Consider the following 19,687-nt stretch of genomic DNA (forward strand, 5'->3'; position numbering starts at 1 on the left):
AGGAGAAGGGGGGAGAAGGCACAGAAAATAGCATAGATGGTAGGTAGAAAATAGATAGGGGGGAGGGCGAGAATAGTGGGGGAAATATAGAATCTAAAGAACTTGAGACACGTGGTTATAAACTAAGGGGGGGAGAATGGTGGGGGAGGGAGTGTGCGGGTGGAGGGGAATGAAGGGGGGGGAATAGAACAACTGTAATGGTATAATCAATAAAATATATTTTTAAAAAAAGAACAATAGCCAACACAACAATAGCTGTCTGTTGTGAATGAATCAAAATCATACCTATCTTTTTTGTCAGGTCAGCAAAAAATGTATTTTTTGGTGTGCTGCAGAATTTTAGAAATTGTGTGCCATGAAATGAAAAAGGTTGAAAATCGCTGATCTTAGGTAATCAGTGATTTCCACGTTGCTATCTGCAGCTAGATTTTTCTCTCCAACTCTGGGCTGTAGTATCCATCTGATCTCTCTTTGACATCTTTACTGTGAGGTCTGATATCTCAAAACCAACATGTATAAAACGGAGCTCTTGATCTTACCCCCAAACCACAAGGCTGCTTGCAGCCTTTCCCATTCAGTTAATGGAAACTCAATCCTTCCAATTGCTCAGACCGAAAACCCTGGAGTCACTCTGACTTTCTTGGACATGCTACATGTGAACAGAGTTTGCATTCTGTGAACAAATCTTGTTGTCACTACCTTTAAAATATGTCAGAACTGAGCCACTCCTCACCACTGCTCCTGTTCCACTGCTGCTACCCTGCTCTGAGAGACTGGCATCTCCCACTGCATTGCCTCCTCAGTAGCTTCCCCTCTTTCTTTGACCCAGGTAGACTATTCCCAATCAGCAGCCAAAGTGACCCTTTGAAAACCTGAGTTGGATTGTGTCACTCTTCTGCCGAGCTTCCCCATTTAACTCAGGGTAAAAGCCAACGTCCCTACAGTGTGTGCCCTACAGGGCCCTGCATGGTCTGCACTCCCCTGTCCCCGCTGGCCCCAGCCCTGGTCTCATTGCACACTCCTGACTCTCTTTACCTTGTCTCTTTTGTCTGTAGCTCTTATCATTTTCGAGCATGCCACCTACTTTAATGATTCGTTATGTGTATTATCCCTCCACACATATCCTAGACTGCAAGCTCTGTGAGGACAGAAGTCTTCATTTTGTTCATGGGTGTATTCCAAGTGCCCAGAGCAGTGCTTGGTACATAGTTGGCACTCAAAAAAAAGTTGCTGAATTAATGAAAGATAATATTTAAAGTTTTCAATTAGCAATAATCGCATCTCAGATAAGCCTCATTGGCTACGATACTGCCGCGGCGCAAAGCTGAAAAGATAATATTTAAAAAATGAATCAACCTTTCAGAAATGGGTCAAGAAAGGAAGAGGTATGAAGAGAAATACAACAATAATGATGTCTGCCTGTTGTTCTTGGGTGATGTATATATGAGTATGAGTTTTTAAGGCTTAGTTTGGTATCCTGGTTTTTTAATTTAATGGATTTATTGAGGTATTATTTACATGCCATAAACCTCATCCATATAGTTGTACAATTAAGTGATTTTTAGTAAATTTCTAGAGTTTTGCAACCATTTTCTCAAAGTTCCCTTGTGTACATTAGCAGTTCATTGCACCTCCCTCACTTCCACTACCCTCTGGGGGCCCTGATTTTATTTGCTGTTTTATGTCTCTTAAGTCTCAAAAGAATAATTTATGTGGTAATATCAATATAACCTTGTGCCCTAAAAATTATAAATTTAAATATAAAATTAAATATCCAGTGCTAAATGTAGGAATTGGTATTAAACCTTAGTGAAAAGAAGGAGCTTCAGAGTCAGACAGGCCTCTTACTCTTTCACTTACCAAGTTACCCAAATTATTTTTGGCCCCAATCTCTTCATCCATTAAATGGGAATACTAATAGTAATTAGCTCACAGAGGTATTGTGGGGATTAAGCAAACAGTGAAAGAAAAATACATACTGTAGTCGTTGCCATATAGGCAATACTCAGACTTTAGCTAACATGATTAATGTTTTGATAGAATAGGTTGGAAATAGTATATGGGGTAAATAACCTTACAAGGGTGGGAGGCAGGGATGACTGGGATTGTGGGGTGTGGTGGGGGAAAATGGAGACCACTGTACTTAAACAGTAATAAAAAAAGTTAAAAAAATAACCTTACAAGTAGATATCAAAATTCAAATCAGATGCTGAGTTTCTGAATTTCTGTAAAATATGATTCTGTTCCTGTCTTGGTTTATAAATACTATATGACTGTAGCAGATTGTAAAAGCAGGTTAATTTCCAATGGAGGAGATCATTTCTTAGCATTTTTATTTGGAGGTATCTGCCAAACCATGTTTATTTAGTGAATTGTCAGTGCTCGCTTTTGACAGAGCTATGACACCAGGGAGGTAATTACCCACTTTTTTGTTAAAGTCACAGTGACCATCAGAATATGTTCTAAATTGTGTCTTAATTGTACATTTGGATATATACTGTGAGTATAAGTATGCTTAGCAGTAAGTGTGGCTGGGGCATTCATTGTATCTCTTGTAGCCTGATAAGCAGAAACTAAATTATCTTTAATAAAGCTTTTTTCTGTTTTTTGTTCCTTTCTTTTATGTACAGATGTACAAAGCAGGGTCATCAGAAGCCTCTCGATTCAAAAGATGATAATACCGAAAAACACTGCCCGGTGACAGTGAACCCTTGGCATATGAAGAAAGCTTTTAAAGTCATGAATGAATTAAGAAGGTATCGTTACATTAACATACATGTAAACATGGGTATCTTTCCTTTTTCAGATGTTTAATACTAAATATATTCTTATTGCCTCAAGGTTGTTTTGTTTGATACATAGAACATTAAAAGCTTTTTCTGGCCCTGGCTGGTGTAGCTCAGTGGACTGAGCGCGGGCCTGTGAACCAGACGATCGCGGTTCGATTCCCAGTCAGGGCACATGCCTGGGTTGTAGGCTGGTTCCTTGCAGGCCAACTCCCAGCAGGGGATGCACAAAAGGCAACCATACATTGATGTTTCTCTCCCTCTCTCCTTCCCCTCTAAAAATAAATAAATAAATAAAATCTTTAAAAAAAAAAGCTATTTCTGCAAGTGTTTTAAAGGAAAAAAGAAAGCAAATAATTTACCAGAAGTGTGGATGGTGTAAGGCCACTCTGTTTATGTGGCAGCCACAAGCCCCGTGGCTGTTACGAATAGAGACGTTCTGTAAGTGGAAAGTACATGATGTATTTCCGAGATTTAGTACAAAAAAAAATGTAAAACTCTTATTAATAAGTTTTTTACATGTTTTATCATTTTGAAATGACAGTACTTTGGATATTTTGGGTTAAATGGAATTATTGAAATTTTACTTCTTTTTATTTTTAAATGTAATTACTAGAAAATTGTGACTAGCATTATATTTCAGTTGGACATTGGTGGTCTAGGGTTTCTAATTTGTTATCGCAAAGAATATGGAAAGAAAACTTCTAGACATAGAAAAATGTAGCACTCTCTGGTGGTGGTGGTAGTAATTTTGGGGTCCTGTCCATTTCTTAGGTAATTCTCAGATGTGGCAGAGTCACTGTAGTGAAAAGAATGATTCTGGAAGTGGATTGAAAGAGGAGTAGCTTTTCTTTTTTTTATTTTTATTTTTTTAAAGATTTTATTTATTTATCTTTAGAGGGGAAGGGAAGGAGAGAGGGAGAGAAACATCAATGTATGGTTGCCTTTCATGTGTCCCCTGCTGGGAGTTGGCCTGCAGGGAACTGGCCTGCAACCCAGGCATGTGCCCTGACTGAGAATCGAACCCGATTGTCTGAGTCGCAGGCCTGCACTCAATCCACTGAGCTACACCAGCCAGGGCGCTTTTCTTTTTTTTAATTCGAAGACTAATGTATGTATGAACAGTATTGGTTTTGTGAGCATTTTGTGAAAGATATATTTTTTTCTCATCATTCCTTTTGTTAAAGTACTTTACATATATTTAAGAGGTTGGGCTAAAAAGGGAATGGCTTTAACTTTCCCTTAACGTCTCTATGCTTTGTCTTCCTGAAAGCTCATCTTTAGGTCCATCATTTGTTCATTTGTTCTTTAATGAAATTAAGGAGTCAATAAATATTTATCTACTGGTTATGGGAATACAATGGAGAGCCACATCAGACATGGTCGCTGTCCTCATGATGCTTATGGTTGACTGCAGGAAACAGGCATTAATCAGTCAAAGAATCTCACAAATAATGTCAGTGGCAGTGAATGCCTATAAGGGGGCCTCTGGAGGCAGATAGCAGAGGTCTGTGAAGGAAGGAAGGCTTCCTGAGAAGAACAGAACAATTCTGCTGAGATCTGAAAAGAAATAGAGTTAAAGAAATGAGGTCCAGATGGGGTGGAAGGGATTAGGGAGCAGTGTTCCAGATAGGGGAGGGCGGCCCTCAAATCTGCCGTGGGAGGAAGCTGGCCTCGCTATGGAGCTGAGGGGGAGCTGGGGCACAGGTGGCCAGTGGGTGGCGAGGCTGCGTGGGCAGGCGAGGGCCAGTGTTCTTGAGCCTTTACACGTTTTGGTCTTTGTTTGGAGTTACCATGGGCGAAAGCCACTTCAGCAGGGTTGTGAGATCAGATTTGTATTGAAAAGAACACAGTGGCTAATGGTTGCAGAGTGGATTGGAGAGATGGACAAGAGAAAGTTACTGCATATTGGAGGTTTGATTTGCTTCCTAGTGTTGCTCTGACATTTTCAGTAAGAAGGGTCTCATGAAAAAATATCACTGGGATTACCCAGCAAGTGTGGCCATGCTGTTTCAATATTTGAATCTCACAGCAACAATATTTTTTAGAATGTCAAGTGCAGTGTTACTAAGTGGAACTGAGAGAAAAGTAAGAAAAATATTCAGGTTATTTTGTGACTGAGATCTTTAATGGCTTTTCTTTTTTTGAAAAGTTTAGAAAGATTGACTTTAAATAGTCCTTTACACATGTCATGCCCAATCCATGGGGTGCGGCAGCTGTGGCCTTCCACTGGTTTTGTGTGAGTGCGTGTCTTTGAGCCTTAACTGTAAAGGGCGGGGAGCGGACTGGATGGAGTCTGAGGTTCACTGCAGCGCTGACATTCTCTGAGCCTGTGAGATTTTTCTTCCTTACCTGCACGTCAGGTGGTATACTTGCCTTGTCCTAGGATTATTGAGCTGTAGCCTTCATGTATCTATTTGTTTCATTTTGGGCATGAACTATATGGCTGTGAAATAGTACCTTCTTGTTGAGGCTGATTTTAGAACAGAGAACGACCTTTGAGTAGCTGGAGAGTATTGGCTGCCAGATCTCTAGCCAGGATTGTTTTAATGAAGTCATCAACTGCTATTGTTTTTAAAAATGAGCCCTCTTTGGGATTCCTTAGACTAGCCCCTCCCTCCCAACCCCGTCTCTTTTTTTTTGGTATTTAGTACCATTCTCTTTTCTCTTATCCCTTGCAGCCAATTTGAGTAATTCTTTTTTTAAAAAAATCTCTGAAGAGGCCTACTCCATCACAGCTGAAAATCACTTCTTACGTCCTGCCCTTGCATCAGTTTCCTTCTGCCAGGAAGGGGTGGCTGAGAGTGACTTCCTGACTGCTGGGAAAGGACAGCTTCCTCGTTCTCACCCCTCTACACTCGGGCTGTCCCCTCTGCTCAGTCAGCTGTGTGCCAGAGAGGGTTTAGGAACTTCTGGCTGAAGAAAAGTGAAATCTAAGGAGTAAAAGTCACTTTTTTTTCCAATTATGGTTGGTGTAAAGTGCGGTTGTGAGAGTGGGAGGACAGTTTTGTAGTGTCAGTTATAGAATTAATATAGTTTATAGAAAAGAAATGTTACATTTTCTTTAAACTAGGGTTTTTTAAAGATAGGAAGCCCAGATATAGCTCTCTGCCCCAACCCAATATAAGCTTGAATAACTTAAAATTACTTGGATTAGAAATCCTGCAGTCACTTGTAAACAGTGTATTCAGCAAGTGTTTGCAAACACCCAGTTCTCCTTTAAAATCATCTAGCATTCCCAAAAGGCTGGGAGCCAGAAAACAGTGTCAGACTTGCCCATGCCCTTCAAGTGTCTAGGTTGCTGCAGGTCACGCCAGGGAAGAGGATGAGGTGGTGGAAAATTGTTAGCAAAGTGTACGTGGTGAAAAGGATTCTCACAGGACGAATCCACAGCCATCCAGAGAGTTGGCTTCAGCTGGGCCTGGTGGGTGTGCAGTGGGATTCATACAAAGGATGGGAGAGAAAAGGCAGGTCCTGGTCTGGATAATTACATGAGCTAGGGAGGAGGTGAGCGTAACCGGTTGGATAAAGTGAATTAAGCATTCATACTGGGAAGTCTGTAGCAAAGGTTAGGAAGCAGGAGAAGCACAGTCTTGTGGCAGGTTTAACTGGTGTGGTTACTTCGGACCTAATCCTGTGGGCAGTGGGAATCAGTGACCGTGTTTGAAAAGGTAATAGTAGCATTGTTTCCCTCCCAGGTACTGACTGGGCCCGACCCTGTTTAGCTTCCCAGATCAGACGAGATCAGGTGTGTTTGCCGAGGTTTGGCCTAAGACTGCCTAGCAGCATTGTAACATTGATGGTGTTGGGAACAGCCTGGCAGTGTAGCGAAAAGGACAAGTCAAGTGCAGCAACATATCTCGGGTGGGAAATTCACCTCTTTGAATTTTCCAAACACGAGTTGGGGGTGGGGGAGGAGTTTTTCAGAACACTAACATTTTCACAATTAAGCCAGAAGATCTTTACAGAGAGCTTTTTGTGCAACACAGTGTTGGGTTGCTGGAGGAGGCAAAGCAGCAGACTAAATCCCAGACCCAAGTTTTATGGAGAACATTAGATTGTGAGCTTTTTAAGATGTCTGTAAAAAGAACTGTCAAAGTTAGCATTTTGCCTTTAAATACATTTTAAATAAAACTCACTTTGATTTTCTAGGATATGGGATAAGACTGTATTTGAGCTTCAAAAATTTCGACGAATATTAGTGGAGGCCAACCTATTACTTGTTTAGAAGGAAGATAATTTTGATCCCTAAGTTATATTTAGGAGTTAGAAGTTTTCAGTAAGGATAAATCATATGAGACACTTCAAATGTTCACTTAATAGATAAGCTGCAAATATGTAGTTATTCAGTGTAATAGCAGTTCTTACATTCTAGAAGATACTGTAAATAAAAGAGCTCTCACTTAAAGGAGTGTGTATTGTATCCCCCCCCCCCCCAGGACTTTTAGACATTGTGGCCCCAGATCGCTAGTAGGATAAAATTGTCTGTTGCGCATCTGTGAGAAAATTGAGTTGCGGTTCTTTTGGTTATCTGTAATTTGTTGCTTAGATGGCAAGTGAATTAAACCAGAAACTTAAGTGCGCCTGCCTTTCTCTTCATAGCTCTATATCACTGTTTTTACAATAGATTTTAGGAACTTACTAGGATGTGAAATTTTTATTGCTCAAGTATATGTATTTTTCTACAGTAAGACACTGTCAGTTTCTTTTGTTTTTGTGTTATACTAGTGCAGAATATAAAACATTCCTTAAAGGACAGAACAGTTAGAAAGGACCCCCAGATCAAACGGGCTTGTTTGCTTAGAAACTTTGAGGGATATTTTGAAATTTACAGTCTCAATTAGTAATTTTCCACAGTGATTTTTAAGCAGTCAGTATCAATCTTTTTAAAAATGGTTCCTATTGAGCATGGACAGAATCATTTAAAAATTTCAAAGACTGAAGAATGGATGTTAATGAATGAATTTACTAACACAACTTCTATTTGTTGTTCTCTTCATGTTGCTGAATAATTAGCATGTGTGAGCTAGTGTACAACTTCAGAGTTAGCCTCAGCATCCCATCTTAAATCAGAAAACCAGAAAATCTCAGTTTGTCTTCTTGTTTAAAAATTACTGAAGCTCAGAGTATCTATCTCGTGATTTATTTCACCAAGTTAAAAAAAAAACAACTTTTAATGAGGAAGTTCCCTTTGTATATATTCTGCATTTTCTACCAGGCAGTGGAGTTTTTCATTCACATGTTTAGAAACTCACCTCTGCATTCGTTTTCATCAGATCTTTTAACTCCCTCTTCTCTCTACTGTGCTCCCTCCCCATCATGTTTTTCTGTCCCTAATGTCTTCTTTCACTTTATTTCTAATTATTATTTGCATCTTCTCTTAATGGTGACTGAGTATTCTTGCAGGTCCTCAGATCAGGACATGTTACCTTCCCTTCCCTACAGATTGTGATGTGCTTTTCCCCATGTGTTCTTGTGGCTCTGTTTTGTCAGTTTTCATTGTTATCCTGCTCTCTTGATTCTATCTGAAAAGGGTGCTAGATTCTCTAATCTGGAGCCCCTTACTAGTTTAAAGCAGTTTCTCAGTTCCTGGCTGTAGGAGGTTTTCCTGCAACTTTCTAAGTTGACTGTCACTGCTTCCTGCTTCCTGTTTGAGGTCTCAGTGGGTGCAGATCTGTTGAGGCGGTTCTGTTCTTCAGGACTCTTAGTGTGGTGGATCTTACTGCACCCAACGTGTAGGTTTTCCTTGTGCGGAACTGCCACAGAAATTCAAATGCAAACCGTCATGGTTTTAAGAAGGAAGAGAAGAAAGACAGCAGTGTCCCTTGTCTTGGCGCTTTGTTGTTTAATTTTATTGGCTTTTTAGCCAGGTTACATCTGCCTTGTCTATTAAATGACATTGTCAATTATAGGAGGTTTGGTTAAATATGATTAATTTAAGTCAGCAGTCAGGTAAAGCCTTCTGCCTTTAAAACAGCTCATCTCCCTACCCCATCTCCCTAGATGCCAGGTAGCCAGTACTCAATGATGCGGCTGTGTTCTGAACCGCAGCCCCACATTTGGGCGAAGGCTCGCCCCTGCTTCCTGATCAGCTTTTAAATTCTGTGGCCTCTGACCTATTCCCCCTGCCCCCACCTTTAAAAAAAAAGTCTTTCCTTGTTTCTTTGTCCTGGTACCTGATGCTGTTCCAAGATGACTTGGGGCACCTTCCTAGGCTGTGGTTTGTGTTTGCCTGGGGACTTTTGACTAACAGTGCATCTGACCAGCCTGGCATCTTGGTTGTTACTTCTGTTCCACGCCATGTGGCAGGAAGTGCCTCCAGATATTCCCTGGCACCCAGGAAAGAAAGGTGGACAGATGCCATGTCATCTGCCTACCACCCCCACTTCCAGTTGAAAGTAAATTCTTGTTTCATGTGACTACTAATTATTTTTAATATCTCAGAGCCTGATGGCACATTGTACTTGAAGAAGATATATACACAACAGTGCTAGATTTTCTAGTCTTAAGAATTCATTTATGTTAAACCAAATAATGTCTTGGTATGTTTAGGCATGTTTTATTAATTTTCAAAGCAGTTTTTTTTCCCGAGAAGGTCCCAGTCTCAAGATGCCATTTCATTTAGGAGATGGAATACCTTTCATTTTTCTGTGCCATTTGAGTTTTACATAAGGGCCATGGAATTCATATTCTTCAGGTTTGAGCTTAGGAGCAACTTCTTTCCAAAACCCTTGTAAAGTTGGGCTTGACGGCTTTTGCGTGTTCCCAAACACCCCACACTTGAGCTACAGTAATAGTCATAGGTCCATTTTATAATTACCTGTTAGCTTGTCTGTTTTCCTTGCTTGACTGTCAGTTCCTTGCTATCATGGACATTTGTTTATTATGGTAAACTGACAGTCCTTGGCATACAGTAGTCACTCATTCACTCACTCATTTACTCACTCATTTGCTAAATGAGTGAGTAAATGCTAAACAGCAACTTTATCTCATTCTGAAAACTTTTTGTTTCCCCTACGGTCCATTCCCCTATTAGATTTCAAGTAATAGGAGCATAAACTCAAAAACTTAGCCTGGTTTTGGGCTGCTCAAACAAGTTTCTCTGATTTTTATTGCCAGACTTTGTGTCTGTAGCCTTTTCTTCTCACCTCACAGCCATTCAGTTTGTTGATTTAGAATGTGTCCTTAGACTCTGTGTGACCTCACCCAAGGCGTGGCTGCATATTACTAGTTTGGGAATGCTTTTACCTCATTAGTTAACTGACACCAGCTAATAAGCCAATGAGAACAAGTAATTATGTGACACCCAGCATGTGTTATGCTACAAGGTTTGGATCAATGAATAATTGTAATTGATGCTCAGTGTAATTAATTATGTGATTTTGAGGTGTTCAAGTATAATTCCACTTAAGTTCCATCTTGAAACTAGAGCACTAAGAGGGATGACTGACAAAAGGAAAACCGGCATAAAGATGCAGTTGACTGATGTTTGGTTTGTGTCCAGACCTCCTGGTCACAGCAGGGAAACGCAGATGACCCTCCTGAGAGACTTACTGCCGTCCCAGCCCCTCCTGCTTTGTTCACGCCCTCTGTCTCTTCACACTCCTGGTTCCCCTGGTCCCCAATGGACTTCGCTGCTTCAGGTCTCCGTGCAACAGCACATTCTGCTCTGTCGTTTAGACTTCTCTTGCTCCTCCTTCATCCAGCTAACATTTGCTTTTTTAGAGCTCGACTTAAGGTCAGTAGCTACAGGAAGCCTTTTTGACCACTAGTCTGATGTAGATGCTCCCCTATTCGCGTAGCATTTTTACAGTGGCGCTTTCCACTCCGTGTGTAACCTTGGATCGTCAGTCCCTTCTGCTGGTCTCCTTAGGTGGAGGTGAGCCTACTGCCTTGTTGAATGAGCAAATAAACCTTGATTTTTCTAAATACTCTCAGAGAGTAGTGCCCAAAGCCCATTAAAAGTGGGCCTTTTATAAACAATATAGAGAACTTTAACCAACAGTTCTTAGTATGTAGGATGTCAAATAATAATTTGGTGTTATTTATAATTTATACTTTCTATTCCCTGTTTTATTCAAACTTTAACAAGTCTTAAAAGCACAAATTAAGACGGTTTTGTGTGGTGGTTAAGAGACCTCTGTTGCTCGACTTTCTGGATTTGAATCCTGACATTGCCACTAGTGGGGACTTTAGGCTGGTTATTTGAGTATCTTTAACCTAGCTTCTGCTGCTATACATTTGATAGTAAAAATCATAATTATACCTGCCTCATAAGATTGCAGCGGGGGTCTAAATGAGATAATACATGAAGGTGAAGCTCTTGTAGTGTACCCTCCTGAAAATAGCACTGACTTTTCTCACCCTAGTTATTTTTGAACCCATGGAATTGATAGGATTGAGGAGTGCTTTTATTATTCTCAGAGCAGATGGTAGACATTGTCACCTCTCCAGGCTGATGGAGGCATCAGAAAGTAGTGATGTGGAGGAATGACAGATTAGTGAAACATCGTGGCACCCTTATGACTCTAACGTGGGACCTGCCTGATGTCTCATACAGTGTCGTGAGCCATTACCTCGGCACCACCCATGAGCTGTACGTCAGTCTAAAAGGCGCAGCGAGCTCCCCACCAGCTACAGACCGAGCTCGAGCTGCAGTCGTCACTAGAGGACAGTGGTGCTTGTTACAGTTTGTTAGACTGGAGGGAAAATAGATGCCAATGGCGTCTGTGAAAAGTTGTGATGTGAACTCCACAGAAACAAGTTTGTAAGCAGTGTGGAAAAGTGGAAAACTTCCAGGACTTGGTTAAACTCTTGTGAAAGTGTTGTTCATAAGACTAGAAACTAACAGAAGCATGCAGGCCACACTTGGAGGAAATAGGCAGAAGAGTAGAGGCGGGGCCCCGTGTGACCTAGTATGCTCCAAACAAATTCAGTGCTCAGATATTTGAGGTGTGTTGAAAGGGTTTTTTATTTTGCCACACCTGTTTTCAGCCCTTGATGCTGTGACTATGAGTAAGGTCAGTTTTAGAATTGGTGCCTTCTTGCTTGTTCAGAATAAACATCAGCAACCTTTTTTGCCAAAAAGACATTTACATTTAGCTGTAGAATCTCACTTAGCAGCTTGTATAGCATATAAAAAGTGTTTTTACCACTTGTTTTTGAATTAATTAAAACAGTTTTGAATTTGAGGTATGTTTGCTAAATAATGGTTTGTTTGTGATAAAATAATGGTTTTAGGTAACAATTTTTTTAAATTTTGTAATGACCTAGGGTTGTTTTAAATATGTATCTTTTTGGTGCTCCACCCAATTTAGTTGTCTACATGCTTTATCGTGTTTTCCTCCTCATGTCAGGCTGCCACCTGCCATTTCTGCTGATGCTGTTCTCAATTCAAACAGCCTCTTTTTGCACAGTCCATTGACAGCTTGCTGCCAGTGGTTTCCTTTAGGTTGAGAAATCAGTAATCAAGGTTGGAAATCTTTCTCTGTTAAATAAAGGCAAGATTCTGAGTAAGGGCCAAGGCAAGTTGGGCCTTTGTCACGATAATTTTTTACGTATTTTCTGTTTAGGGATCCTGTTTTAAAGGGTGGTAGTTTTCAGTCAGTCTCAACTTCAGAAAAGTGGACTTTTACTGTAATAGTTTTGCATGGGATGCTCAGGACAGTTATTGGTATGATTTAATTTTTTTCTCTTTGCTTTGTAAACAGTCAAAATTTGCTGTGTGATGTCACAATTGTGGCTGAAGACATGGAAATCCCTGCTCATCGAGTGGTGCTGGCCGCCTGTAGTCCTTATTTTCACGCCATGTTTACAGGTATGAACTATTTTAGTTACCGCTTTTGTTCGATCTGGACAGTGTAGCAGTGCTTCCTGCCCCAGCGCTCATTGTGCCACTGGGAGATGAGATGTGCACAGCTAAATGTGAACAGTGATGGAACGCCTGTGCGCCCAGAGCAGTGACGCAGGTGGGGAGGACTGTGACGGACAGCATCCAGAAGGGGAGCTGACGTTTCTTGAAAACTAATGGATATAAAGGATTTACACAAATGAAGACAATTGCAGAAGGCCATGTGGAGAGAGTGGACTTAGTGTTTGGGGAGCAGAGAGAAGTCTGTAGGTCACCTCACTTTTCAGCCTGTTGCAGTCTAGCTGTTCCTGCACTGATTTAAATAATCCAGAATGTAAGAAGGATAGCAGAGGAGCTGTGAGCCAGGTTGGAATAGTGATTTGGGAAGGTGCCTTTACTGGGTGATTTGAAAAGGTGATACTAATTTAAGTGGGACTGGTCAAATTTGTATGTCCTGGTGGTCCCCTCCATCTCTGGTTTACATCTTGTTTGTTACTCCTGAATACTTCTGAACAGAATCTCCAGGCTTGTAAGAGGAGGGGTTGATTTGAAGTACGTTGGCTTTGTTTAGGAATTCTCTAGTAGAGTCCTCTGTAAGTGGCCTTCCTTCAGCTGACACTGCCATTGCCACTTGCTTGTTGGAATTACTGGATCATCAGTCACTTCATCAGTCTGTGCTTTAACTCTGTCACTTGTCCAGTGGTGCTCAGCTCTTCATGTGTTAACTGAAAGGCAGTTTATGAATATGTGAGCTTTGCCTAGTGATGGGAATGGGGGGCCTGAAGACATTTTGAGTCTGTAAATATTCTTAATGCTTTTCAGTTAACTGGCAGGTGGGTACTTCTTGCAGTTCACCCTATTTCTGCCTGAGAGGACTTGGGTGAATTTTAGGTTGCTGTGTGCTAAGGTTGATGCAAAATAGGGACACTATGTTAATTTCTGGGACACAGTGAGAATTGAGTACCTCCATTTTTTCAACTTTATTGAGGCATATTTTACATAAAAATTAACCCATTTCAAGTGTGGGGCTCAGTAATTTTTAGCAAATTTACTGAATGATACTGTCATCAGCACATAAATCAACTTTAGGACATTTTTGTTCCTACATAATGTTTTTGAAGTTTATCCATGCCACAGTATGTATTATTGGTTTGTTCCTTTTTATTGCTGAATAGATTCTGTGGTATGAATATACCACATTTAGACCAGCAGCTCACCAGTTGATGGATATTTGGATTGTTTCTAGGTTTTGGCTCTTATGAATAATGCTGCTGTGAACATTTGTGTACAGTTTTTGGTGTAGGCAAATATTTTCACTTATCATGAGGGTAGGTGGATATCTAGAAGTAGAATTGCTGGTTCATACAGTAAATTTATATTTAACTTTTTGCCATGCTGTTTTCCATAGTGGCTGCACCAGTTTATTTTCCCACCAGCAGTTCACAAGGGTTCCCATTTCTCTAACTTCTTTGCCAAAACTTGTTACTCTCTCTTTTTTTAAAAAAATTATAGTCATTTTAATGGGTGTGAAATGGCACCTATTGTAGTTTTAATTTGCACTTCCCTAATAACTAGTGGTGTTGAGCATCATTTCATATGCTCAATAGGTTAGGCTTTTATGGTTCTTCATTAATAGGCGCTGTTTACGTATCTGGCAATCTTTGTACTTTTTCTTCTTCTGAATCCACTGCATAGTAAGCAGTTTGGCAGAGATTAGGTTAAAAAGATGCAGAGATTTGGTCTAGGGGGTTTAGTGCACATACCACATTCATTTAAAATTTGCCAGAATATAAGTCTCTCTCTCTCTTCTTGGTGTGAAACCTTGTTAAAGTTTATTATAAAACATACAATGAAGGTCAGGTAGACCGTATTTCCCTTCTGTCCCATACTACGTGTATTTACATTCTCTTGCTGAGTCACTAATCAGAAGAGTTTATGGTGACACAGGGTGTTACCCTCTTTGTTGTCCTGTGACTCACCTCTTAGAAAATGGGGAATATGCAGATGAACCTTTCTGGCCTTTGTTTTTAATCTCCCAAAACTGTAGGTGAGTTTTTCATTCAGACTATATCACCCAAAAAGGAATTTTGTTACTCATCCTAGTTCCAAGTGTTTGGATAGAGAAGGGAGGTGAAAAGTGATTCTGTGAAAAGGTTCCAGGTTTCCACACTTTGAAGTATGGGCCTATTTAGAGCAAGGCCAAGTAAACTGTTTACTTAAGAAAGAATGTAGCAAATTGGGTTCTTTTTTAAAAAAGTTAATTGTTTGTTATAAATGTGGAATTAAAAAAGCTGTTTCTCTTACAAATTTGAGGCTAAAGTGTTTGAAAGGTAGTGGGGAAATATTGAATTTTAATTTTTACTGCTAGGCTTCAGGAGTTCTGATTAAAGGTCTTTGAAATGGAAATGTCCCTATTCTTACTTATGTCCTTAAGCTTTTACAATTTGAAGGACTTCATTTCTTTTCTCAAACAAAGTAGAGGTGGTTCAGAATTCACTAGTGGAATTGCTCAGCTCATCCTAGAATGCTTGGTGGTTGTCGACAGATGTTTGCTGACGGAATCCTTCCTAGCTAGAATACCCATGTTCAAGACTAATTTAAGTGTTATTAATTATGTTAAGTAAAGACGCTCCATCTTAAGTTGGCACTTGTTTTGCATTTCATTCTTCTAGTCATTCATTCGTCCAACCAATATTTATTGGGTATGTACCATGTGTCAGACATTGAATGATACAGAGATAAGAGACAGCATCCCTGCTCTCCCGAAGCTCAAGAATTCAGGTGGAGAGAATTAAGTATTGTTACAACAGAAGGTACCCAAGTGTACTCAGGGTGAGAGCCTAACTCAGCCTTGGGTCACCAACAAGCATGGCTACCTAGAGAGAGATTCCATGGGGATTAGTCTGGGGAATGAGGAGGTGGGGAGACAAGGAGGACCAAGCCCAAAAGAGGAGTCTTGGTAGGAAGTTGCTCCGTGTCTGGGGAAAAGGACAAAAAGTTCCTTCTTGGTATATTTTAAGACTAGAAGTGGGAGAGAGAGGAGGCTGGATAGCAAAACAGGGGTGGCTGTGGAAGAGACCTGCATGACTGGATGGAACCAGTGAAGGCTTCTGGGTGCCACAGTCGGATCTGTGGAGTCCGTTCTGGAGGCTGGGAAAGAAGGAGGAGGTTCTTTTGCAGTGATGTTGGTGAGAGGTGATGAGAGCCCTGGTGGCTCACTGGTAGAGGGGATGGAGAGAGATGAAAGGATTGGTTTGAGATATCTCTGAGGTTAATTCTGCAGGGTTTGGTGAATAATGGGATGGATGGGTGGATCAAGAATAAGGGAGAGTGAAAGATGACACTCAGGTTTTCAGTGAGCCAGGTTGGAATAGTGATTTGGGAAGGTGCCTTTACTGGGTGATTTGAAAAGGTGATACTAATTTAAGTGGGACTGGTCAAATTTGTATGTCCTGGTGGTCCCCTCCATCTCTGGTTTACATCTTATTTGTTACTCCTGAATACTTCTGAACAGAATCTCCAGGCTTATAAGAGGAGGGGTTGATTTGAAGTGCGTTGGCTTTGTTTAGGAATTCTCTAGTAGAGTCCTCTGTAAGTGGCCTTCCTTCAGCTGACACTGCCATTGCCACTTGGGTATCTTAGTATAGCTTCTACATGATCAAAAACACAGAAACCTACAGTGTAATCAAGAGAGAGAAAATATGGGAAGTGAAAAATATGGGAAGAGAAAATATGGGAAGTGAAAAAAGATATGGGATATCTTTTAAAAAATGCATTATCAAAAATAAATCTCATATAACCAAACTGTTTAAAGATTTTCTCTATGAACACAGCAAAGGGCAATAACTAAGGTACTATGTTACAACTAGAATTAGATTGAAATAGCTTGTACAACTCTTTATTCTTAGTGGTTTTGATTCTTAGTTGTTACTAGAATTTTTAAACTTATAATGCAATCTGTGGTAAACTTTGTTTTTATAAATACAAAAAATAATGATTAAAATGTTTTTGAAGCTGTGTATGATTGGGATTGAATTTGCTGAAAGTAGACACATTTTTTTCTGGGGAGAGAAACAGTTTATATTAAAAATGACATAGGAGTGTACAAATTACTAAAGTGCATCTTAGAGCAATACTTTAAAAACTATAGTATTAAAAGCTGCTTGGTAGAGGGCTGTTTTTCAGTTATATTTATAAATATTTTTGTCTGAGCTAACTCATGCCAAAACCCTGAGTAGTGAATTCATTCCTTGAGAAAGAGGTACATGGCTTTATTTTTGTGTGGCCCCAGGCCCTGCAGGGGTGTGCACATCACAGGGGCCCTAGAGATCAATTAGATGTGGCTAATTCTAAAGGTCCATGTGGGGAGCCCTGGTCAGTGTGACTCAGTTGGTTGGAGCGTCGTCAGGTAACCAAAAGGTTGTGGGTTTGAAACCCAGTCAGGACACATGCTTAGGTTGTGAGTTCGATCCCCAGTCTGGGAGTGTTTGCTATCTGGTCTGGGAGCCTACTATCCTCACTCTGGGCGTGTATATAGGAGGCAACCAGTCAGTGTTTCTCATATCCACGTTTCTCTCTCTCCCTTACTCTCTGTCCAGAAGCAATGAAAAAATATCCTTGGGTGAGGATAAAAAGTAAAAAAATAAAAGTCCACATGGGAATCACTAAAGTATCTTTGCTTTTGGCACAAAAGAGCTTCCAGATGATATAAATCTACAAATCTGTCCACGAGATCCAGAAGGCTAGTAGAAGATACCTTATATGCAGATAATGAATTGTTTTTCCATGTTTCTCAACCCTCCTTTCCCCCTTTTTCTTTAAGGGGGGAAGAGAACTGCTTTAACAGCAGACACAGAATCCAATCTCCTATCTTCCTGCTATATAGATACATGTACCTTTTTCTCTTAACTAGCACCTTCCCTTGTGACACTGATGGATGTTTCCCCCCCTGGGAAGTAGGATAGTTTTTTAGATATTTTAGTTGTTAGGAGAACAGCTTCTTTCTGAGATCTTGTCAGAGATAGTCTCCAGGAAAGCATGCATTTAAGTGTACATCACTATTATTATTTCTTTCCTCCTAGGGTTTGTGTTTGCAAAGGAATTTTGTGTAATTATGGAGTCCCATAGGCTTTTCTTTTTTTAAATTAAATGTATTGGGGTGACATTGGTTAATGAGACCACATAGTTTTCAAGCGTACGTTTCTATGATACGTGATCTGTATATTGCATTGGTGCCCACTGCCCAAAGTCAGATCATCATTTGTCACCTTTACCCCTTACTATACCCCCCTTTTGCACTGGTAACCACCATACTGTAGTCTGTGTCTGTGAGTTTCGATTTTATATCCTACACACGAGTGAAATCATATGGTTCTTAGCTTTTTCTGACAGACTGGTTTTGCCTAGTGCAGTAGTCTCGAGGTCCATCCATGTTGTCGCAGATGGCCGTGTTTCATCTGTTCCTGTGGCTGAGAAGTATTCTGTCGGACATATGTCCTACATCTTCTTCTCCAGGTCGTTTATCGAAGGGTGTCTCCATGCCATGGCCACTGTGAATAATGCTGCAATGATAGGCTTTGCTGATAGTTTACAGTCACTGACAGGGCACTGTTCTGAAAAAGAAATGAACTTTTAGGAAATCTTGAGGTCGTTGTGTTCCTTTGAAATAGGAGATGCCTGATTAAAGTGAGGGTGAAGGACACCAGCATCATTTTTCATGCTGCTGCTTTTGTCTTTAAAATCTGATGAGTTTTAGAAACCAATCTTTTTGCTCTTGACATTGTTTTTTAGGCTGCCCTTGTCATTTTTAATTGAAATTTTCTTTTCTCACCATTTGATTGCTTATGCCCCGCCATGTCTTGGGTCATTTTGCTGTCCAAACATGAAGTTACTCTAAGTCTCTTTGATTTAGGGGCCATTCCTTCTCCTTTTTGCTTCCCTGTTTATTTCCAAAAGAGAGGATCTTATTTATGATCCCTGAATACTTAAGTAATTCTGTGGTTAATGGGAGGGAGGCTCGGTACCACTTTTTAGTAGGTGGTGCTGTAGAAGGGTCTCTGGCTTTAGTAATATGTGCCAGTGTGGAAATGACTTCAGGGTGAAGTTACCACAGGTGACAAACAGGAATGGAACTTGGTTAGAAGATCTTTGTAACAAGCCTTTGCCATGGAGTAACCCCTTTGTGATCCCTCTTTTGTCTTGCATTCCCTCAGCATCTGTGTGACCTTGTTCTGATTGTTTCCTTCGTGACAGTTGTGTCCTCCTCACGATGGCCGAGCCTCCGTGTCCAGCGCAGACCATGCATGTCTATGGCAGGCACTGGTGTGCTTGTTGGATGGAGGCTGCTAACCGAATGGGTCCTTTTCAGCAAGTGCTCATGCCGTTAGCCAGAGGGACAACACTGTTGACTCTTCTGGTCATGAGTAGGAATGCAAAAAGAAAATAAAACTGCTCGGAAGAATGGCTCTCCCCATGCTGCGTGCCCCCCCCCCCCCCGGCCGCCAGAAGAAAAACAAAAACAAAAACAAACAAACAAAAAACACGGACAGCATTGGGTGCCCAACTGAAAATGACACAGGTGTTGCAGTTTGTTTATGCCGTTAGACATGTGGCACGTTTATTGCTGTGATGCAGTTTTTCAGATACAAGTGGTGACAACAGTACATCTTATGGTTTGTTCAGGCAAGCTTGTAGGGGAGGTAGGGGAGTGCTTTAGGCTTGCAAAAAGTGACTGATGAGTTGCTTACTGAATACAGGGAGTGGCAAGAAAATGGATCAGTCTGTCTTGGCACTGATACTTTCACAGCGGTACCCTGCTGCGGTGTCACTCTCGTACTCCTTTGTGTTTCAGGTGAGATGAGTGAGAGCCGAGCAAAGAGAGTTCGAATAAAAGAGGTAGATGGCTGGACCCTGAGGATGCTAATTGATTATGTTTACACTGCAGAAATCCAGGTTACAGAAGAAAATGTACAGGTAAGATGAACACCGCATACTGTCTAGTGCTTTATGACATGCCAGTTTTTTAGGTTAGAAGTGCATACCACCCAGAATA

General features: G+C 40.7%; 1 protein-coding gene and 1 pseudogene across 4 annotated transcripts in view; one reads left to right on the forward strand and one right to left on the reverse strand.

Moving 5' to 3' along the window:
- KLHL2 (kelch like family member 2) overlaps nucleotides 1–19,687 on the forward strand; it is an 85,984-nt gene that overhangs the window by 11,783 nt on the left and 54,514 nt on the right. Inside the window, exons 2-4 of one of the 4 annotated variants that reach the window (XM_037058334.1) lie at nucleotides 2,631–2,756; nucleotides 12,497–12,603; nucleotides 19,487–19,608. In XM_037058334.1, coding sequence (XP_036914229.1) covers nucleotides 2,631–2,756; nucleotides 12,497–12,603; nucleotides 19,487–19,608 — 355 coding nt within the window. Of the gene's footprint in view, nucleotides 1–2,630; nucleotides 2,757–4,671; nucleotides 4,738–12,496; nucleotides 12,604–19,486; nucleotides 19,609–19,687 lie in introns of those variants that run through there. The other 3 variants (XM_037058335.1, XM_037058337.1, XM_037058338.1) reach the window with 3 other exon arrangements.
- On the reverse strand, nucleotides 1,208–1,326 carry LOC118995630 (uncharacterized; annotated as a pseudogene).

The sequence above is a fragment of the Sturnira hondurensis genome, unplaced genomic scaffold, assembly GCF_014824575.4.
Source record: "Sturnira hondurensis isolate 20B ecotype Veracruz unplaced genomic scaffold, ASM1482457v3 Scaffold0010128, whole genome shotgun sequence".
NCBI classification, from domain to species: Eukaryota; Metazoa; Chordata; class Mammalia; order Chiroptera; family Phyllostomidae; genus Sturnira; species Sturnira hondurensis.